Source organism: Erinaceus europaeus, chromosome 18, assembly GCF_950295315.1.
Source record: "Erinaceus europaeus chromosome 18, mEriEur2.1, whole genome shotgun sequence".
In the NCBI taxonomy this organism is placed as follows: domain Eukaryota; kingdom Metazoa; phylum Chordata; class Mammalia; order Eulipotyphla; family Erinaceidae; genus Erinaceus; species Erinaceus europaeus.
Window position 1 is genome coordinate 2,953,862 of NC_080179.1, and position 14,985 is coordinate 2,968,846.

Genomic DNA, 14,985 nt, shown 5'->3' on the forward strand with positions numbered 1-14,985 from the left:
TCTGAAAGGGAAACTAAAAGCAGGACCTGACCAAATTGTAAGTAGGGCACCAAAGTAAAAACCCTGTGGTGAGGGGTAGACAGGCAGCTTCCTGGGTCAGTGGGGGGTGGGAGTGGGTGGGAGGGATGGGTCACAGTCTTTTGGTGGTGGGAATGGTGTTTATGTACACTCCTAGCAAAATGTAGACATATAAATCCCTAGTTAATTAATATGAGAGGGGGAAAATCAATTGTATGTCTCAAAGTTTTTCAAAACACAAACTGAATCTTTTTAATATATAGGCTGTGTATTTGATATGTGGACTCTCTCAAAAGCCTAGACCAAGTAGATCAGAAGCAACCAATAGCACAGCTATATACAAGATACTGGGTACTGTACAGCAAACTGTAACAAAAGGACTTTTCAAAGTTAACCCAATTACCAAATAATGTGATGATAACATTAACTATCGATTGTCTTTTTGAACCCTAAGACAGCAGGAACCTCACATCTCCACTATAGAGCCCCTACTTCCCCCAGTCCTGGAACCCTTGGATAGGGCCCACTTTCCCGTATGCCTCTCCCAATCCAAACCAAATAATATTGCATCCGCCGATCACAACCTAAGCAACGCAAGGATTGCCACCTCAACATGCTTCACCTCATACTGTGTCCAGAGACTTCACGTGTGGAATGACAACCCTTCAGCTTCATTACTCGGGTGAGACCTTTCCTTTCATAGTATACTCTAATTTCATCTCAGGTGGTTCACTTTCTAACAAAGTCCCAAAAGCTAGATATACACCAGTTTCTGTGAGAGAGAGCTTATGTTCACACGTATCCATAAACTACTGCAAAATATATACCTGAAAGCAGAAATACACTAGAGTTTGCAGTGAGTACCCCCCTAACACTTCCTCTCCACTATTCCAAGCTTTGGGTCCATGATTGCTCAACAATTTGTTTGGCTTCGTATGCTAACTCTCTTTTCAGTCACCAGGTTCCAGATGTCATCAGGATGCTGGCCAGGCTTCCCTGGACTGAAGACCCCACCAATGTGTCCTGGAGCTCAGCTTCCCCAGAGACCCACCCTACTAGGGAAAGAGAGAGGCAGACTGGGGGTATGGACCGACCAGTCAACGCCCATATTCAGCGGGGAAGCAATTACAGAAGCCAGACCTTCCACCTTCTGCATCCCACAATGACCCTGGGTCCATGGTCCCAGAGGGATAGAGAATGGGAAAACTATCAGGGGAGGGGGTGGGATATGGAGATTGGGTGGTGGGAATTGTGTGGAGTTGTACCCCTCCTACCCTATGGTTTTGTTAATTAATCCTTTCTTAAATAAAAAAAATAGAGAAAAAAGAAGGAAGGGAAAGGGAAAAAAGAAAGAAAAAGAAGGGAGAGGGAGATAGAGGGTGGGGCGGAATGGAGGAAGGGAGGAAGGAAGGAAGGAAGGCAGGCAGGCAGGCAGACAGGAGGTAGGGAAGAAGGGATACAAAGGGGTGCTAGAGAGAGCAGCTCTGTGTTTTATAGTTCTTTCCGTTAAGATACTTAGTTTTCTAAAGCAACGTTTTTCTCTTTCTGTACTTGATGATTTGCATTTGCATTTTAACAGACATTATGAATTAAACAGACAGACTTGAATCACAAGTACTGATACACAGTTTTAAATCTGGACATCTTAAAAATTGGTATCTGTCCACAGAAAGAAATGATTTTTAAGACTCTGATAAAACAGAAAGCACTTACTATGCACTCTATTACTTTGGTACAGGCAGGACCATTAGAATGGACCATGGGGATGAGAGGGAGCTGGGGCCTCTCCTCAGGGGAGCTGGAACAGCTGAGGCTGGTCTCTTCATTCCATTCTTATTACTAATGCAACACAGAAGCTGCTAATGGGACAGAGCCTTTCAGTGTGAGTAAGATTAGCAACTTCCTTCTAGAGCTACCTGCCACTCAGGAAATCTGCTGACACAAGGGGAGTGACTTAATGAGCAGTTGTAGTCAGTCACCTTGGGGCAGCCCCACTTTCTTTTGCAGAAGACATCTCCTGGGATCAACTGGAAGGAATCCAGGGGATAAACTGAACTAATAACATTTCTATTGGAAATCACATTATATTTCCATAAAATGAAAGTTATCGGTTGCATTGAGATGTTTGGAAATTCTCCCGTATTAAGTAAACCTGGGGGTTTGGCAAACACAGCTAACCTGGAAACTGTAGCACTTTGCCTGTACCCAGGTTTGACACCAACCAGCACCTCACAGAAGGAAGCATTAGTGCTATGGTCTCTCTCCTCTCTGCCTCTCAGGTTCTATCAATAATAATAATATAAAGTGTAAATCTGGAAGTAGTAACAGCAATACCTTCATTAATAACTATTCTTGGAATAAAGGGGCTTTTTATGAAATCGTCCACAATCAAAATTTTTAAAAGGCAAGCTGTAGCCAGGAAGGTGGACCCGTTGGTGGAAGGAACAACAGACAAGCTTGAAGTCCTGAGGTCCATCCCAGGCACCACCAATGCCAACAGGATGCTCTGATCTATTCTCTCTGTCTCCCTCTGTCTCTCAAGAAACAAACACATGCTTTTAAATTTAAAAAAAAAGTGAAGTGAAATCTCTCCACAATAAGAGTTTTGCACAAACATACAAATAAAAAAATGAGTACTCAGCTTTCATTCATCTAAGCCAGGAGAACTAGTAGTTCTTAAATAAACTGACTTTCAGAAGCAGTTTTTCTCGGATAGTTTTGTTAAGCATTTTCTTTCTTTTTTTTTTTTTTTTCCGTAAAAGATATAAGCTTGGAGACACTGAGTTTAAAGGTTTGGGCATACACATTCTAGAGAAATAAGATGATCTCTAAATAAGAATCTCTGTTGTAAGTCCTACTGAGAAGGCTTCATCTGTCCCAAACATCCTCCCCACCTGTTGGCTAGCAAACACATTTGCATGCAGGATAAAAAGAAACACAGCTGTGCTGAATATGGGCCCCAACTAAAATCCATGAGGTTTCCAGTTAACAATATTTATATATTTTCCCCATATTTAGGAGCTACGATCTCTCCTACCCGGCTTTCTAGTCCTTTTCCCTTCCATCATGATTTTTTAATTTTGTCCTTGCTTTCTTCTTCTTCTAGCGTTTGCCCTTCTTCAGTAGCCAGTCAACAGCGTCAGGTTGAGCCTGATGTCAAGTTTCGAGACCTCCTTTGAATCTGGAGAGGTGGCAGTCGTTGACTCTGTGGGTCATAGTCTGTCTGGAGCCGCAGGGGCAGTTCGGGTCGTCTCTGGCTCCCCAGCGATGGAACATAGCGGCGCACCGGCCATGGCCTGTTCGATAGCGATTGAGGAGGGCCCGATCATAACGTGCTAGGTCAAAGCCGGGTTGAAGCTCGCAGGGGTCTGTGATGAGGTGTTTGTTCTTGACCTCAGCTGACTGCCAGCTCTGTTTCCAAGAGACTGGAACAGAGAAGTTCAGTGTAGGCGTAGGGGACCAGATTGGGTGATGAGACGTCAAGCGTTGGACAGGGTGGGCGAAGATATCCGCGTATATTGGCAGGTCCGGTCGAGCGTAGACGTGGGAAATGAACTTAGATGATGCCGCATCCCGACGAATATCTGGCGGGGTGATGTTGCTAAGAACTGGCAGCCATGAGACCAGGGTGGAACGGATGGTTCCAGAAATTATCCTCATGGAGGAATATAATTTGGAATCGACCAAGTCCTTGCTTATTCTTAATATTAGAAAATAGCTTCCTGATATGAATTTGGAAAGATTCTGTTTAATGGAAGAGTTTGCTTGGGGTTGGTATGAATATGTGATTTCCTCATGCAAATCAATGTAAATTTTCTGCCTCACTAATTTATGCTCTCACTGTTATTATTTTCACTTGCTATATTTATAAGACTGAATATGCTTTTTCTTTGCTCCTTAAGATGGAAGAAGGAATGTTTTACTTTATATTATTTTATACGTATATAAATCTTTCTATCATATTGCCTTCTAAAGACTGTTTATCTTGATCCCACAAATTTTGATCTGTTGTATTTTCATGCATTCCTATAAAAAATACCATAATATCCTTTGAGATTTCTCCAGCTCATTATTTGTGTGTACGTGTGTGCTTTTGACTTCTAAGTTGTTGAGGGTATGAAAGCTATTGTTTTTATTTGTCTTTATCTGTCATAGTTAGAAGAGATATGCTATTTAATTTTAATCCTTTGGAACTTATTGAAGCTCTTTTTATGACCCAGACTGTAGCTTATCCACTTGAATATTCCATTTGCATCTTAGAGGTAATCTCTTGTGGGGAATAATTTGTTATAAATGTTAATTAGTGTAAATTGATGGCTAGTATTATTCAAGTCATCCACAACTGCTGATTTATTTCATTTATTTATTTATTTTGCTTAATGGCTCTATTAGTGCAAATAGAATGTTAAAATTTGAGTGGCGGCACTTATCTTTTGTTTTGTTTTGTATATGGGTGCTTTGATAGTGGATATGCAAACATTTAGTAGTTTTATCCTTCCTTGAATCAGTGACCCTTTCATCATTACTAGATACCTCTTTTTAAATCTCTCTTAGAACTATTCATTTTCAAGTCTGCTTTTTTTGTCATATCCATTCAGCCATGCCAGTTTTTTTTTCTTTTGGACTAATTATCTCCATTCTTTTACTTTCAAATAATGTCTTAGCTTATGTTTAAAATGTTCCCTGTGAACAACATGTAGTTGGAGATACAATAGATTTTTCTATGTGAATTTAACTGGGGTGTTTAGTCCATTTACTCTGATATATTGGGATGTTTGGTTTAAGTCTACAAACTTGGTGTCTAACTCATCCTAGTCCAATCTTATTAATTTTTTGTGTTCCTGTGTTATCTTTTTATTTTTTGTTTTTACGGTAAATCAAATACTTCTATGGTATTCATTTTACTTTCTCTTGTCATGATTTCTTGTGTGGGTCATACTTCATAGTGTTTTTATTGGGTCACTACTTTCATAGTAAATCTGCATATTTAAATTATTTTTCTGTATCATTTACTTTCAAGTTCATGTGTTTCAATTCTCTAGATTGCACCTATGAGTGACACCCACCGTATGTGGAACCACCCAGCAGTTGTCTTCCGTGTCTTTCTTATTTCACTAAGCACAATCGATGTCCAGGGCCATCTACTTTGTCTCCGAGGGTGTATCATCAGCTTTTTGGATTGCAGGGCAGTATTCCATGGAAAAGACATCCCATAATGCTGCGTGTATTACTCTGGATCTGCGTTTCAGTGTCCTTTGTGTGACTGCACAGGAGTACTGTAACTGGATTGTAAGGTAACTCCATTTACATCTTCTAAGGACTGTCCATACAGTCTTCCCAAGGGGCTGTACCAGTTCACGTTCCCCCAGTGGGGAGCTGCGTCCCACAGTCTCCACAACCTCGCCAACACCTGTCATTTCCTGTTCTGTTGACAGAAGCCATTCTCTCAAGTACGGGATGGAATCTCAGTGTAGTTTTAATTTGCATTTCTCTAATGATAAGTGAAGTGGATAATTTCTTCATATAACAGTGGGCTATGCATATCTCTTCATTAGCCTACTTTTTTATTGGGTTATTTATTTTTTTTAATTTAAATCTCTATTTTTTTTCACTATTCCTGTTCCATACCAGAATATTTCCTGTAATAGTTAAGACATTCATTCTATTCTATTTTGACATTCCCTGATATAGCACTATGTTTGTAAGTCTATTAATGGTTCCCATTTTCTTCATCATAAAAGTACAGTGTAAATCTTCCACAGATAAGGTGTCCATTTACCTTAATCATATTATAAATGCTAAATGTAGTATAAACGTGTGGAAAGAAGCTACCATATGCATCAACTCTGAAATAAGTAGTCCTTGAAACTATCATTTGTGTAAGTAAACAGAATAAAATTCTTAAGACTAATTATGATGGATATATAAGTGGTTACATATTCATTAATATTACAAGTTGAGAAAAAATAACTTTTATAGAAATTGTATGTAGACCTTGACCTGAAATGATGCCATTCAGTTTCTGTGTTGTAGCAAATTCTTCATCAACATTAAAAAAGCAAATTTTCTTTCGTTCTTAAAATTTATTTTTTATTTCTCATTGCTCTGAGGGTTATTGCTGGGCTCAGCGGCACACTGAATCCACTGCTCCCAGAGAACATTTTTTCCCTTTTCCTTTAATTTTTAAATCTATTTTTTATTAGAACAGAGAGAAATTGAGAGAAGACAGGGAGAGAGAGAATGGGAGAGAAAGAAAGGCAGACACCCGCAGACCTGCCTCACTGCTCATGAAGCATCCCCCTGCAGGTGGGGAACATGGATTAGAAACCCAGGCCCTTGCTCTTAGTAATATGTGCACTTGCTCCTAAGCTGAATATGGGCCCCAGATCACATCAAATCGATGGGGTTTACAGTCAACATTATTTATACACCTTTCCCATTTGGAAAGCTACTCTCTTCCCTGATGCAGCTTTTTGGCCCTTTTTCCAGCCATAACATCATTTCCCGAGACAATAACATGGATCCACCTGCATATCAGATTTCAGGCTCAGGAGAAAAAGGAAAAGGAAAGAAAAAAAAAACTAGTATAGCCACAGGCCCTTTGGAATAGAACTAAAATATGCCTACTAGCTATCTACAAAATGGAGACACCCCCAACTCTTCATCTGCAATATTCCAGCCTTTAGGTTCATGACTGGTCAACAATTTGTTTGGCTTTGTATGTTAACTCCCTTTTCAGCCACCAGGTTCCAGATGCCAGCATGATGACAACCGGACTTCCCTGAACAGACGACCCCACCCATGTGTCCTAGAGCCCCGCTTCCCCAGAGCCCTGACCCACTAGGGAAAGAGAGAGACAGGCTGGGAGTATGGATCCACCTGTCAACGCCCATGTTCAGCGGGGAAGCAATTACAGAAGCCAGACCTTCCACCTTCTGCAACCTACAACGACCCTGGGCCCATACTCCCAGAGGGATAAAGAATAGGAAAGCTGTCAGGGGAGGGGATGGGATACGGAGTTCTGGTGGTGGGAATTGTGTGGAGTTGTACCCCTCTTATCCTATGGTTCTGTCCGTGTTTCCTTTTTATAAAGTAAATAAATAAATATAATAATATGTGCACTTAACCAGGCGCAGCACTGCATAGCTCCCTGCAAATTTTCTTTCTGAATAGCTAGTATACATCTCTATCTCACTATCAGCACTAACATGAAACTTTAAGTCTATCTACCAATGAAGGGCAAAGGCTCCTGAAAGGGTAGAAAGAAAGATTTCAATGAAAACTCTGTACAGTTTTTCATTTTACAAGTATTTTCTCTTGTTACGCCAGATCTACCTCTCATATGTCTCTCACATATGTGAGTAAGTTGAGTTGAAATGACTGAAGCTGCTGGCAGTTCCTGGAGAGCCGGACAATTCTGAGCCGTTGTTTGGAGCCATGACCATGTTCTCTTACATCTTTAACATTTCCCTAGAAACCTCAGTATGACTTTAAAAAGAGAATAAGAAATAACTTCCCGTCTTCATATTAGGATGTGAGAACAACTGTCAGATGAATAATGATTATACCATCATATTTAGTGCAAAAACAAAAGAAACAGCATTTCAACGTGTCATTCACAACAGGGGCCCAGAGCAATGCCGTGAGTGTCTCACTGCCATTGTGTATGGAGCTGTGTTCAGGAACCAGGGAGCAAGACCATTACCCTTGCTTCTTTCTAAGGGAAAGAAATATAACTTCACATCTATTTTAAGTTTTTAAGTGATGCAAGTGCCCCAATATAAAAGAAGGCTAATGGCTTAAATTTTTAGAAACCACTTGAAACATCTAAGAGTCAAGTCTTGACTGAGCAAATATAATTTTACATGAAGCACTTAAAAGAGATCATTACATAAAATTCAATTTTTCATAATTAAGTTAGTCAGTCTGGTAAAGTACTTTTAATAATCATATGTGATTCATCTTTGCACAGATAAAAATAACTTGCGAGGGTAACAGAATGTTGCTATGCTCAGGCACAACTGTATTGCTATCATCTAGTTTAACTGGTCTCACTCAGTCCTACCTTATTTAGAACTGAAGATAGAAGCTGATTATTAAAAAAAAAAAAAGTAGAGGCAAACTTTTTTCTTCTTCTAGCGTTTACCCTTCTTCCGTAGAGGCAAACTAAGAAGAAAGGAAGAAATTACAGAAGGAAAGGAGGACTTATTCAAGAAAAGAAGCATATTCAGTTTGTTAGTATCCACTGCAGAATTTATTCTGAGCAAGTCACTATGCCTGACTCCATGAACCCATGCTTTGCCAATTATACGATGATTATAAACAGTGCTAGTTTTATTCCTGCCAGTATAATTAAATTGTGCAGTTATATGAAAATTCATACATACATTTTAAACTTTTTTTATTATTAAATGCTTGAAAATGACGAATTCAGGTTCAGATTTGGGGCCCCAGAGGGTGGCTAACTTGGTTAAGCTTGAAGATTCCAGTACTCAAGGGTCCGGGCTCAAGCCCCTGGTCCCCACCTGTCCTGTCGGGGCAAGCTTCATAAACAGAGAAACAGTGCCGTAGATGTCTCTCTCTCTGCCCAACCCTGTATTTCCCTTCAGTACATAAAAATGAAAAATTTCTGCATAGCCAGAGAAACCTCACCCAAACAGAGATTACTTACAGAATGAGAGATCTTTACATTATTGTTATTATTATTTTGAATTTTATCAGACAAAAGACTAATAATCAAAACATATAAAGACCTCACCAATCTCAGCAACAACAACACAAATGACCTCATCCAAAAGTGGTGGGAAGGGTATGAAAAGAATATTATCCTAAGAAGAGATCCAAAAGGCAAACAGACACACTGAAAAAAAAAATGTTACAACCAACTGATCATCAAAGAACAGCAAATAAAGGTAACAGTGAGATACCACGTCACACTGTGAGAATGTCATTCATCAGAAAAGGTAGCAGCAGCAAATGCTGAAGAGGCTGTGGGGACAAAGGGCCCTCCTGCACTGCTGGTGGGAATATTAATGGGTCCAACCCCTTAATGGAGAGCAGTCTGGAGACTCTCAGAAGGTTAGAAGTGGACCTGCCCTATGATCCTGCAATTCCTCTCCTGGGGATAGATCCTAAGGAACCCAACACACCCATCCAAAAATATCTATATGCACCTGTGTTCATAGCAGCACAATGTATAATAGCCAAAACCTGGAAGCCACCCAGGTGTCCAACGACAGATGAGTGGCCGAGCAAGTGATGGTCTATCTACACAATGGGATACTACTCAGCTATTAAAACTGTTGAATTCCCTTTCTTTACCTCCTTTTGGATGGAGCTTTAAGAAATCATGCAAAGTGATATCAGCCAGAAATTAAAGGCTGAATATGGGATGATCTCACTCATGGACAGAAAACGAGAGAAATAAACAGAAAGGAGAAACACAAAGTAGAACTTGGACTGGATTTCTTGTATTAGAGCAAAGTAAAGGACTCTGGGGTGGGCTGGAGGCGGGGGTCTTTCAGGTCCTGGTGCATGATGGTGGAGAAATATCTAAGCTGGGAGCTATGATTGTTTTGCAGAAAACAGAGAAATCTTACAGAATTACCAGCAACTGTGTTTACTGTGAACTATTAATCTCCTCAATTCAAATATTAAAAATACTTTTTTCTGGTCATGCAGGCATATTGATTTGGGATTGATGAGTTAAGACAGACCCTGGTGGGCACTTCACTCTGAACAGATAGGGCCGAGCAAAGATCAAGAGGCTGTTCAATGGACAAGGTCAACGCAGATGGGATCCTCTGGCAATTGCCACCCCCCCTTCTTGGTTACTCTCACTTAATGTGACTTTTTCAAATTTTATCCAAGATGAGGAAAAGGAAAACACAAAGTAAAACTTGGGCTGGCATTCTGCACCAAATAAAAGAATCTGGGAGTCAGGCGGGAGCGCAGCGGGTTAAGCGCAGGTGGCGCAAAGCGCAAGGACCAATGTAAGGATCCCGGTTTGAGCCCCCGGCTCCCCACCTGCAGGGGAGTCGCCTCACAAATAAACGAATCTGTGAGTATGATGCTAATTTGGGAGGAAGGGGGTTTTGCAAACACGTGTTGCAGAGAGGTGGAAATCATACCCGTGTGTCAACAACCGTCAGCCATAAACCTCTCAATCAAGTGACTAAAAAAAAGTCAAGGTGACACATCTGCACGTACATGCTGATGAACAGAGCAGAGAATCGGGGCCAGGCTGTGGCACATTCAGCTGAGCGCACATATCACCAAGTGCAAGGACCCAAGTTCAAGCCCCTGCACCCCACCTGCAGGTGTCTCTCTCTCCCTCTCTATCTCTCTCCTCCCTTCCCATTTTCTCCCTGCCCTGCCAAATGAAAATAAAGTGGAAAAAGGGAAAACTAGCCACCTGGGGCAGTGGATCCATAGTGCTAGCACTGAGCCCCAGTGAGAGACAGACCCCAGAGAATCACCAGTATTTGGGATCAAGAAGATAAAGCTGTTCTGGAAGAACGAGGCAGAGATTTCAGCAGACTGAGAGAAAAGATGAGGAGGATAGAACACATTTCATCTCTAGGGAAAGGAAACAGTTTCAATATTCTTGGATAATATAGGCTGGGTCTTAAAGACAGAAACATTATCTGCCCAAGAGGTGCGCAAGTACACATATATGGAGGAGGTCGGATTTGAAAGAATATAAAAAGATGTCAGAATTTATTTACTTTTCATCCTTTTCTTTGTTTCATTCCTAGAACATTGCCCAGCTCTGTCTCATGGTGGTGCAGGGGACTGAACCTAACCTCAGACATGAAGCTTTTTTGAAAAACCATTGAGCATCCCCACCTGCAGGGGAGTCGCTTCACAGGCGGTGAAGCAGGTCTGCAGGTGTCTGTCTTTCTCTCCCCCTCTGTCTTCCCCTCCTCTCTCCATTTCTCTCTGTCCTATCCAACAACGATGACATCAATAACTACATCAATAAAACAACAAGGGCAACAAAAAGGGAATAAATAAATATTTAAAAAAAGCATTGTGCTACCTCCCAAACCCTCAGAATTTATTATCTTTACTACTAAGAGGGAAGTTACCAGTCGAGAAATGCAATAAAAGCAAGATGTGAGATATCTTAGAAAAGTGGATATGAGTGAAAAAGGCGATGTCTTTCTACACTGCTTGTTGATTTTCAACTTCATGTGCGGATTGTCTACTCAGCATGCATCTGACAAATGAAGATATCTCTTTATTGCCTTTCATCTCTGTGTGGTTTTGGTCTGTGACATTTGGTGTTGATGACTTCAAGACACTTTGTGATATCGTTTCATTTGAACCACCAAATAAAGACTAAATTACCAATAAGGTGAATGCTGACCTACTTAGCTTTAGTTCTCGTAGAAGAACTTAGCAGCCTGTTAACAACAGACAGGGCATATTGTAAGTATTTTTTCTTATTCCATCTACCTGACATCTGTATGAACAAATCTGTCTCACTGAAATATATCTTCCCATGTATCTTACTGAAATCAAAATTGAGCACACTGTTTGATATTCAAAATGACTATCATAATTCCATGATATTCAGTGAAATGTTTCACTGAGAAAAATAAAACTCAAAATGAGATGAAATGACCTAGAGGCAGTTATGTGACATACAAAATTCAGGTCTAGTTCTAAGAAGCTGGGTTTTCCAAATGTTTCTCTTGTTCCCAGGTTTCTTAGTTATAATGTGAACTACTTGACCTGCTTAACTTACAGGCTGGAGGGAAGAGTTAAAGGGATGTGTGAAAGTGCTCGGCACCTTCTAATGTTCTCTGCCACCCTGGGCTGTTAACAGTGAGAAGGTGTTAGAAGGGAAATAGTCATTTGTATTCCAAGGAAGAAGGTTATTTGAAAGAAGTTCAAGGCTGCCCATGATGACCACGAAATGTTCACTCTCGTAGTGACCTTACACTGATTTTAAAGTAGAATTCTTTGTGGCAGCACCAAACATGATGACAAGCAATATACTATAAGGACTGAAAACACCAAGAGCTTACAAAACAAGAGTAACACCAAACAATCTCCATTGTGTTTCTTTTGTTATTATTATCATCTTTATTTATTTATTGGATAGAGACAGCCAGAAATCAAGAGGGAAGGGGATAACAAAGAGGGAGAGACAGAGAGACACCTGCAGCCCTGCTTCACCACTCGCAAAGCTTTCCCCCTGCAGGTGGGGACCAGGGTTCTCAAACTCATGACCTTGCAGATTGCAGCATGTGTACTCAACCAAGTGTGCCACCACTAGCCCTCCATTATGTTTCTTACACTCATACCAGTAGACATAAGGAACTGAAAGAAGATGAGGAAAGACATTCACAAGAGACTTCTGGTGAATGTTACCAGGAACTGACCAGAGCGTTAATCTCTTTTATTCTAGAACTCTGGATCTTGGAACAATAAACAGTTAAATTTATATTATTCATGAATATAGGAAAAGATCAGGGACTGATATTAAAAAGTTTTAACTTAATTCGTACCTTTATGTATTCATATTATATTATTCATGTATATATCCCTATGCTCATGTACACACATATATTTCCTTACTTGATTCTTCTTTTCATTAACATGAAAGTGAAAACATCACTTCAGTGTTTTCTTCCACAATTCATACACACACACAGTCTGCTATAGACACTGTTAGTCACTGCAAGCCAGAAATATATATGCCATTTACATGCAGCTCTATGTCCAAAGCATACTTAAAAGTGACATTTCTACAGAACAGGCGGCAGTACACACAGCTGAGCAGAAAGTCATCACGTTCAGGACCAGGGTTCAAGTCCCAACCCTTGCCCGCAAGGACAGCAGGTGAGGGATCCCATCAAAAGTCAAACGATACTATACAGATGTCTCCCTTATTTCCGGTCTCCCTCTTCCCTCTCAGTCGCTCTCTGTCCTATCAAACAAAACAATGGGACAGAAAGAGTGAAACGTCTGATAATGAAAGTCTATTTAAACACTTGACACACTGCTCTCACAGGTCAAGAACATAAAAGGGCAGTGGTCTTATGAAGCCAGTTTTGAGTGGTCACAGAATTTCCTGTAACAGGCAGTTACAGCAATGACTGGTCACTTGTCTACATTTTCCAACCGAGTTTTAGTATTTAGGCTCAGTCTCTGGTTTGCTGAAACACAAACCCAAAGCGAAACAGAAAGGCAGACTTTCAGGACTAGAAGTCAATTTTGTTTGTGGGGGTTTGAGTCTTGTGGCATACTAGTAGCACTCTGCCCCCAACCCGCCCACACTAGAAAGGCAACTTCCTCTCTACAACTTCCAGAGTCTAGGATGTTAGGAGCCCGAGATTCCATTCTCGAACTTACAGCTTTCTGCCAAGCTCTGGTTTCATAGATGGTTTCCAGTCTACTCACTCACACCCTTGGATCCTCTCTGGTGGTCTCCTTTTTGGGAATTAGCAAGCTATCAGCCCAGCAAGAGAAGTCTCAGTATACACACTTTGAGCCCCTTCCAGGAAAAACACTTTCGTGTTATTTCAAATAAAGAAGTATAATATATATGTGTGTGTATATATGTGTATATATATTACTTTAAATATATATACAAAAATTAGGATAGTAAGGTCAGAGTTATGTGATTGGAGGTGTGAACGAAGATGTGACTGTCTTCCACAAAAATGGTAAAATAAAATCAGACTAAATCCACAAAACGGTCTAAGAACTCTGAAGAGCTGGAGTAGGTTAGAAAATCACTTCAGACTACTCATTGTGTGCACCTATATCAGCACTGGGTCAGTCTAAAACTGGAGTGTGGAAAAATACAATGTTGTGGAAAAGACACACATAGCTTTTTAAAAATTATATGGATCTTAGAGAATGTCTACACCATTGGATTGTCAAGGATAGCCAAAGACAAATAGACTTTAAAAAACAGATATTTCTTTTGGAATTTTACAATAAGAACAACTTTCTAAACTTGAGATTTTTCAATGAAACCTCTGTTACTTATAATTTAATCTTTGTAAGATAATTGGAACAGGTTAAACTTTCTTGTTTTTGATGATCTGAAGACAATTCATATTTTAGGTAAAGTTGCTGCTAGCTTAGACTACAAATATTTAAGGTTAATAAGGATTCCTTCTGTATACGCTTGCTTTAAAAATTAAAATACTGAATGGTGTATATGCTAAAGCTCTCAAGCATAAAAGATATTTTAAATCTACAAGTAAACACATCTTAGCAAATATGATTAACCAAATAAATAAAGACTTGATAATGTATTTATATTGTTATAACATTGCAGATTTTCTTGTTAGAATTACTAACACAATTTTTAGGATCTATATATCTATACGGATTTATTGCTATTCATTTAAGACTATGACCTCAGTTTTGAAGTCACATAAGTATTTCTAAAGACTGTGAAATGAGAAAATTCCACTAATAATTTACACATAGAGATCTGAATTATTATACAACTCTATTTAGTTCAAAAACCTACTGATACCTTTAGATTAAAGACCCTATGGGTCTCCCTGCATGTTAGCTGTCAGACTCAGGCAGAAACTAGTCAAATCATGGGCCTAAAATAAGAAAAACCTAAAATAAAAATAAACTTAAAATAGACCTACTAACCTTTTCTATATTTCCACAGGAATAAATAGGAAAGCTTTCAAGGGAGGGGACAGTGTACAGACCTCTTTCGGGCTATCCTGCTCCACACATTGTGTTCCTGATACAGTCACTCGGCTTGGGACTTACACCTGCTGTCTACACGGTCCGCCTTCCCACTTCCACGGCTACTTTGCGTAACTTGAAAATTCATTCGCAGTATCCCAGCATTCAGGAAAGATGTCTTCACTTTCCTCCGCCTTCCTTCAGCCCTGCATTTTGCTGACTTCTAACTTGCACCTCTACATATTATTTTTTAAGACTTTAATAATGAAGAAGCTGGGAGGCGAGAAAGAA

At 39.9% G+C, this 14,985-nt stretch overlaps 1 protein-coding gene across 1 annotated transcript in view; it reads right to left on the minus strand.

Annotated features, from left to right (window-relative positions):
• TMEFF2 (transmembrane protein with EGF like and two follistatin like domains 2) overlaps positions 1-2,494 on the minus strand; it is a 135,237-nt gene extending 132,743 nt beyond the window's left edge. The window contains exon 1 of the mRNA XM_060178279.1: positions 2,353-2,494. Coding sequence (XP_060034262.1) covers positions 2,353-2,494 — 142 coding nt within the window. The remainder of the gene's footprint in view (positions 1-2,352) is intronic.
• Between the last annotated feature and the right edge of the window lie 12,491 nt (positions 2,495-14,985).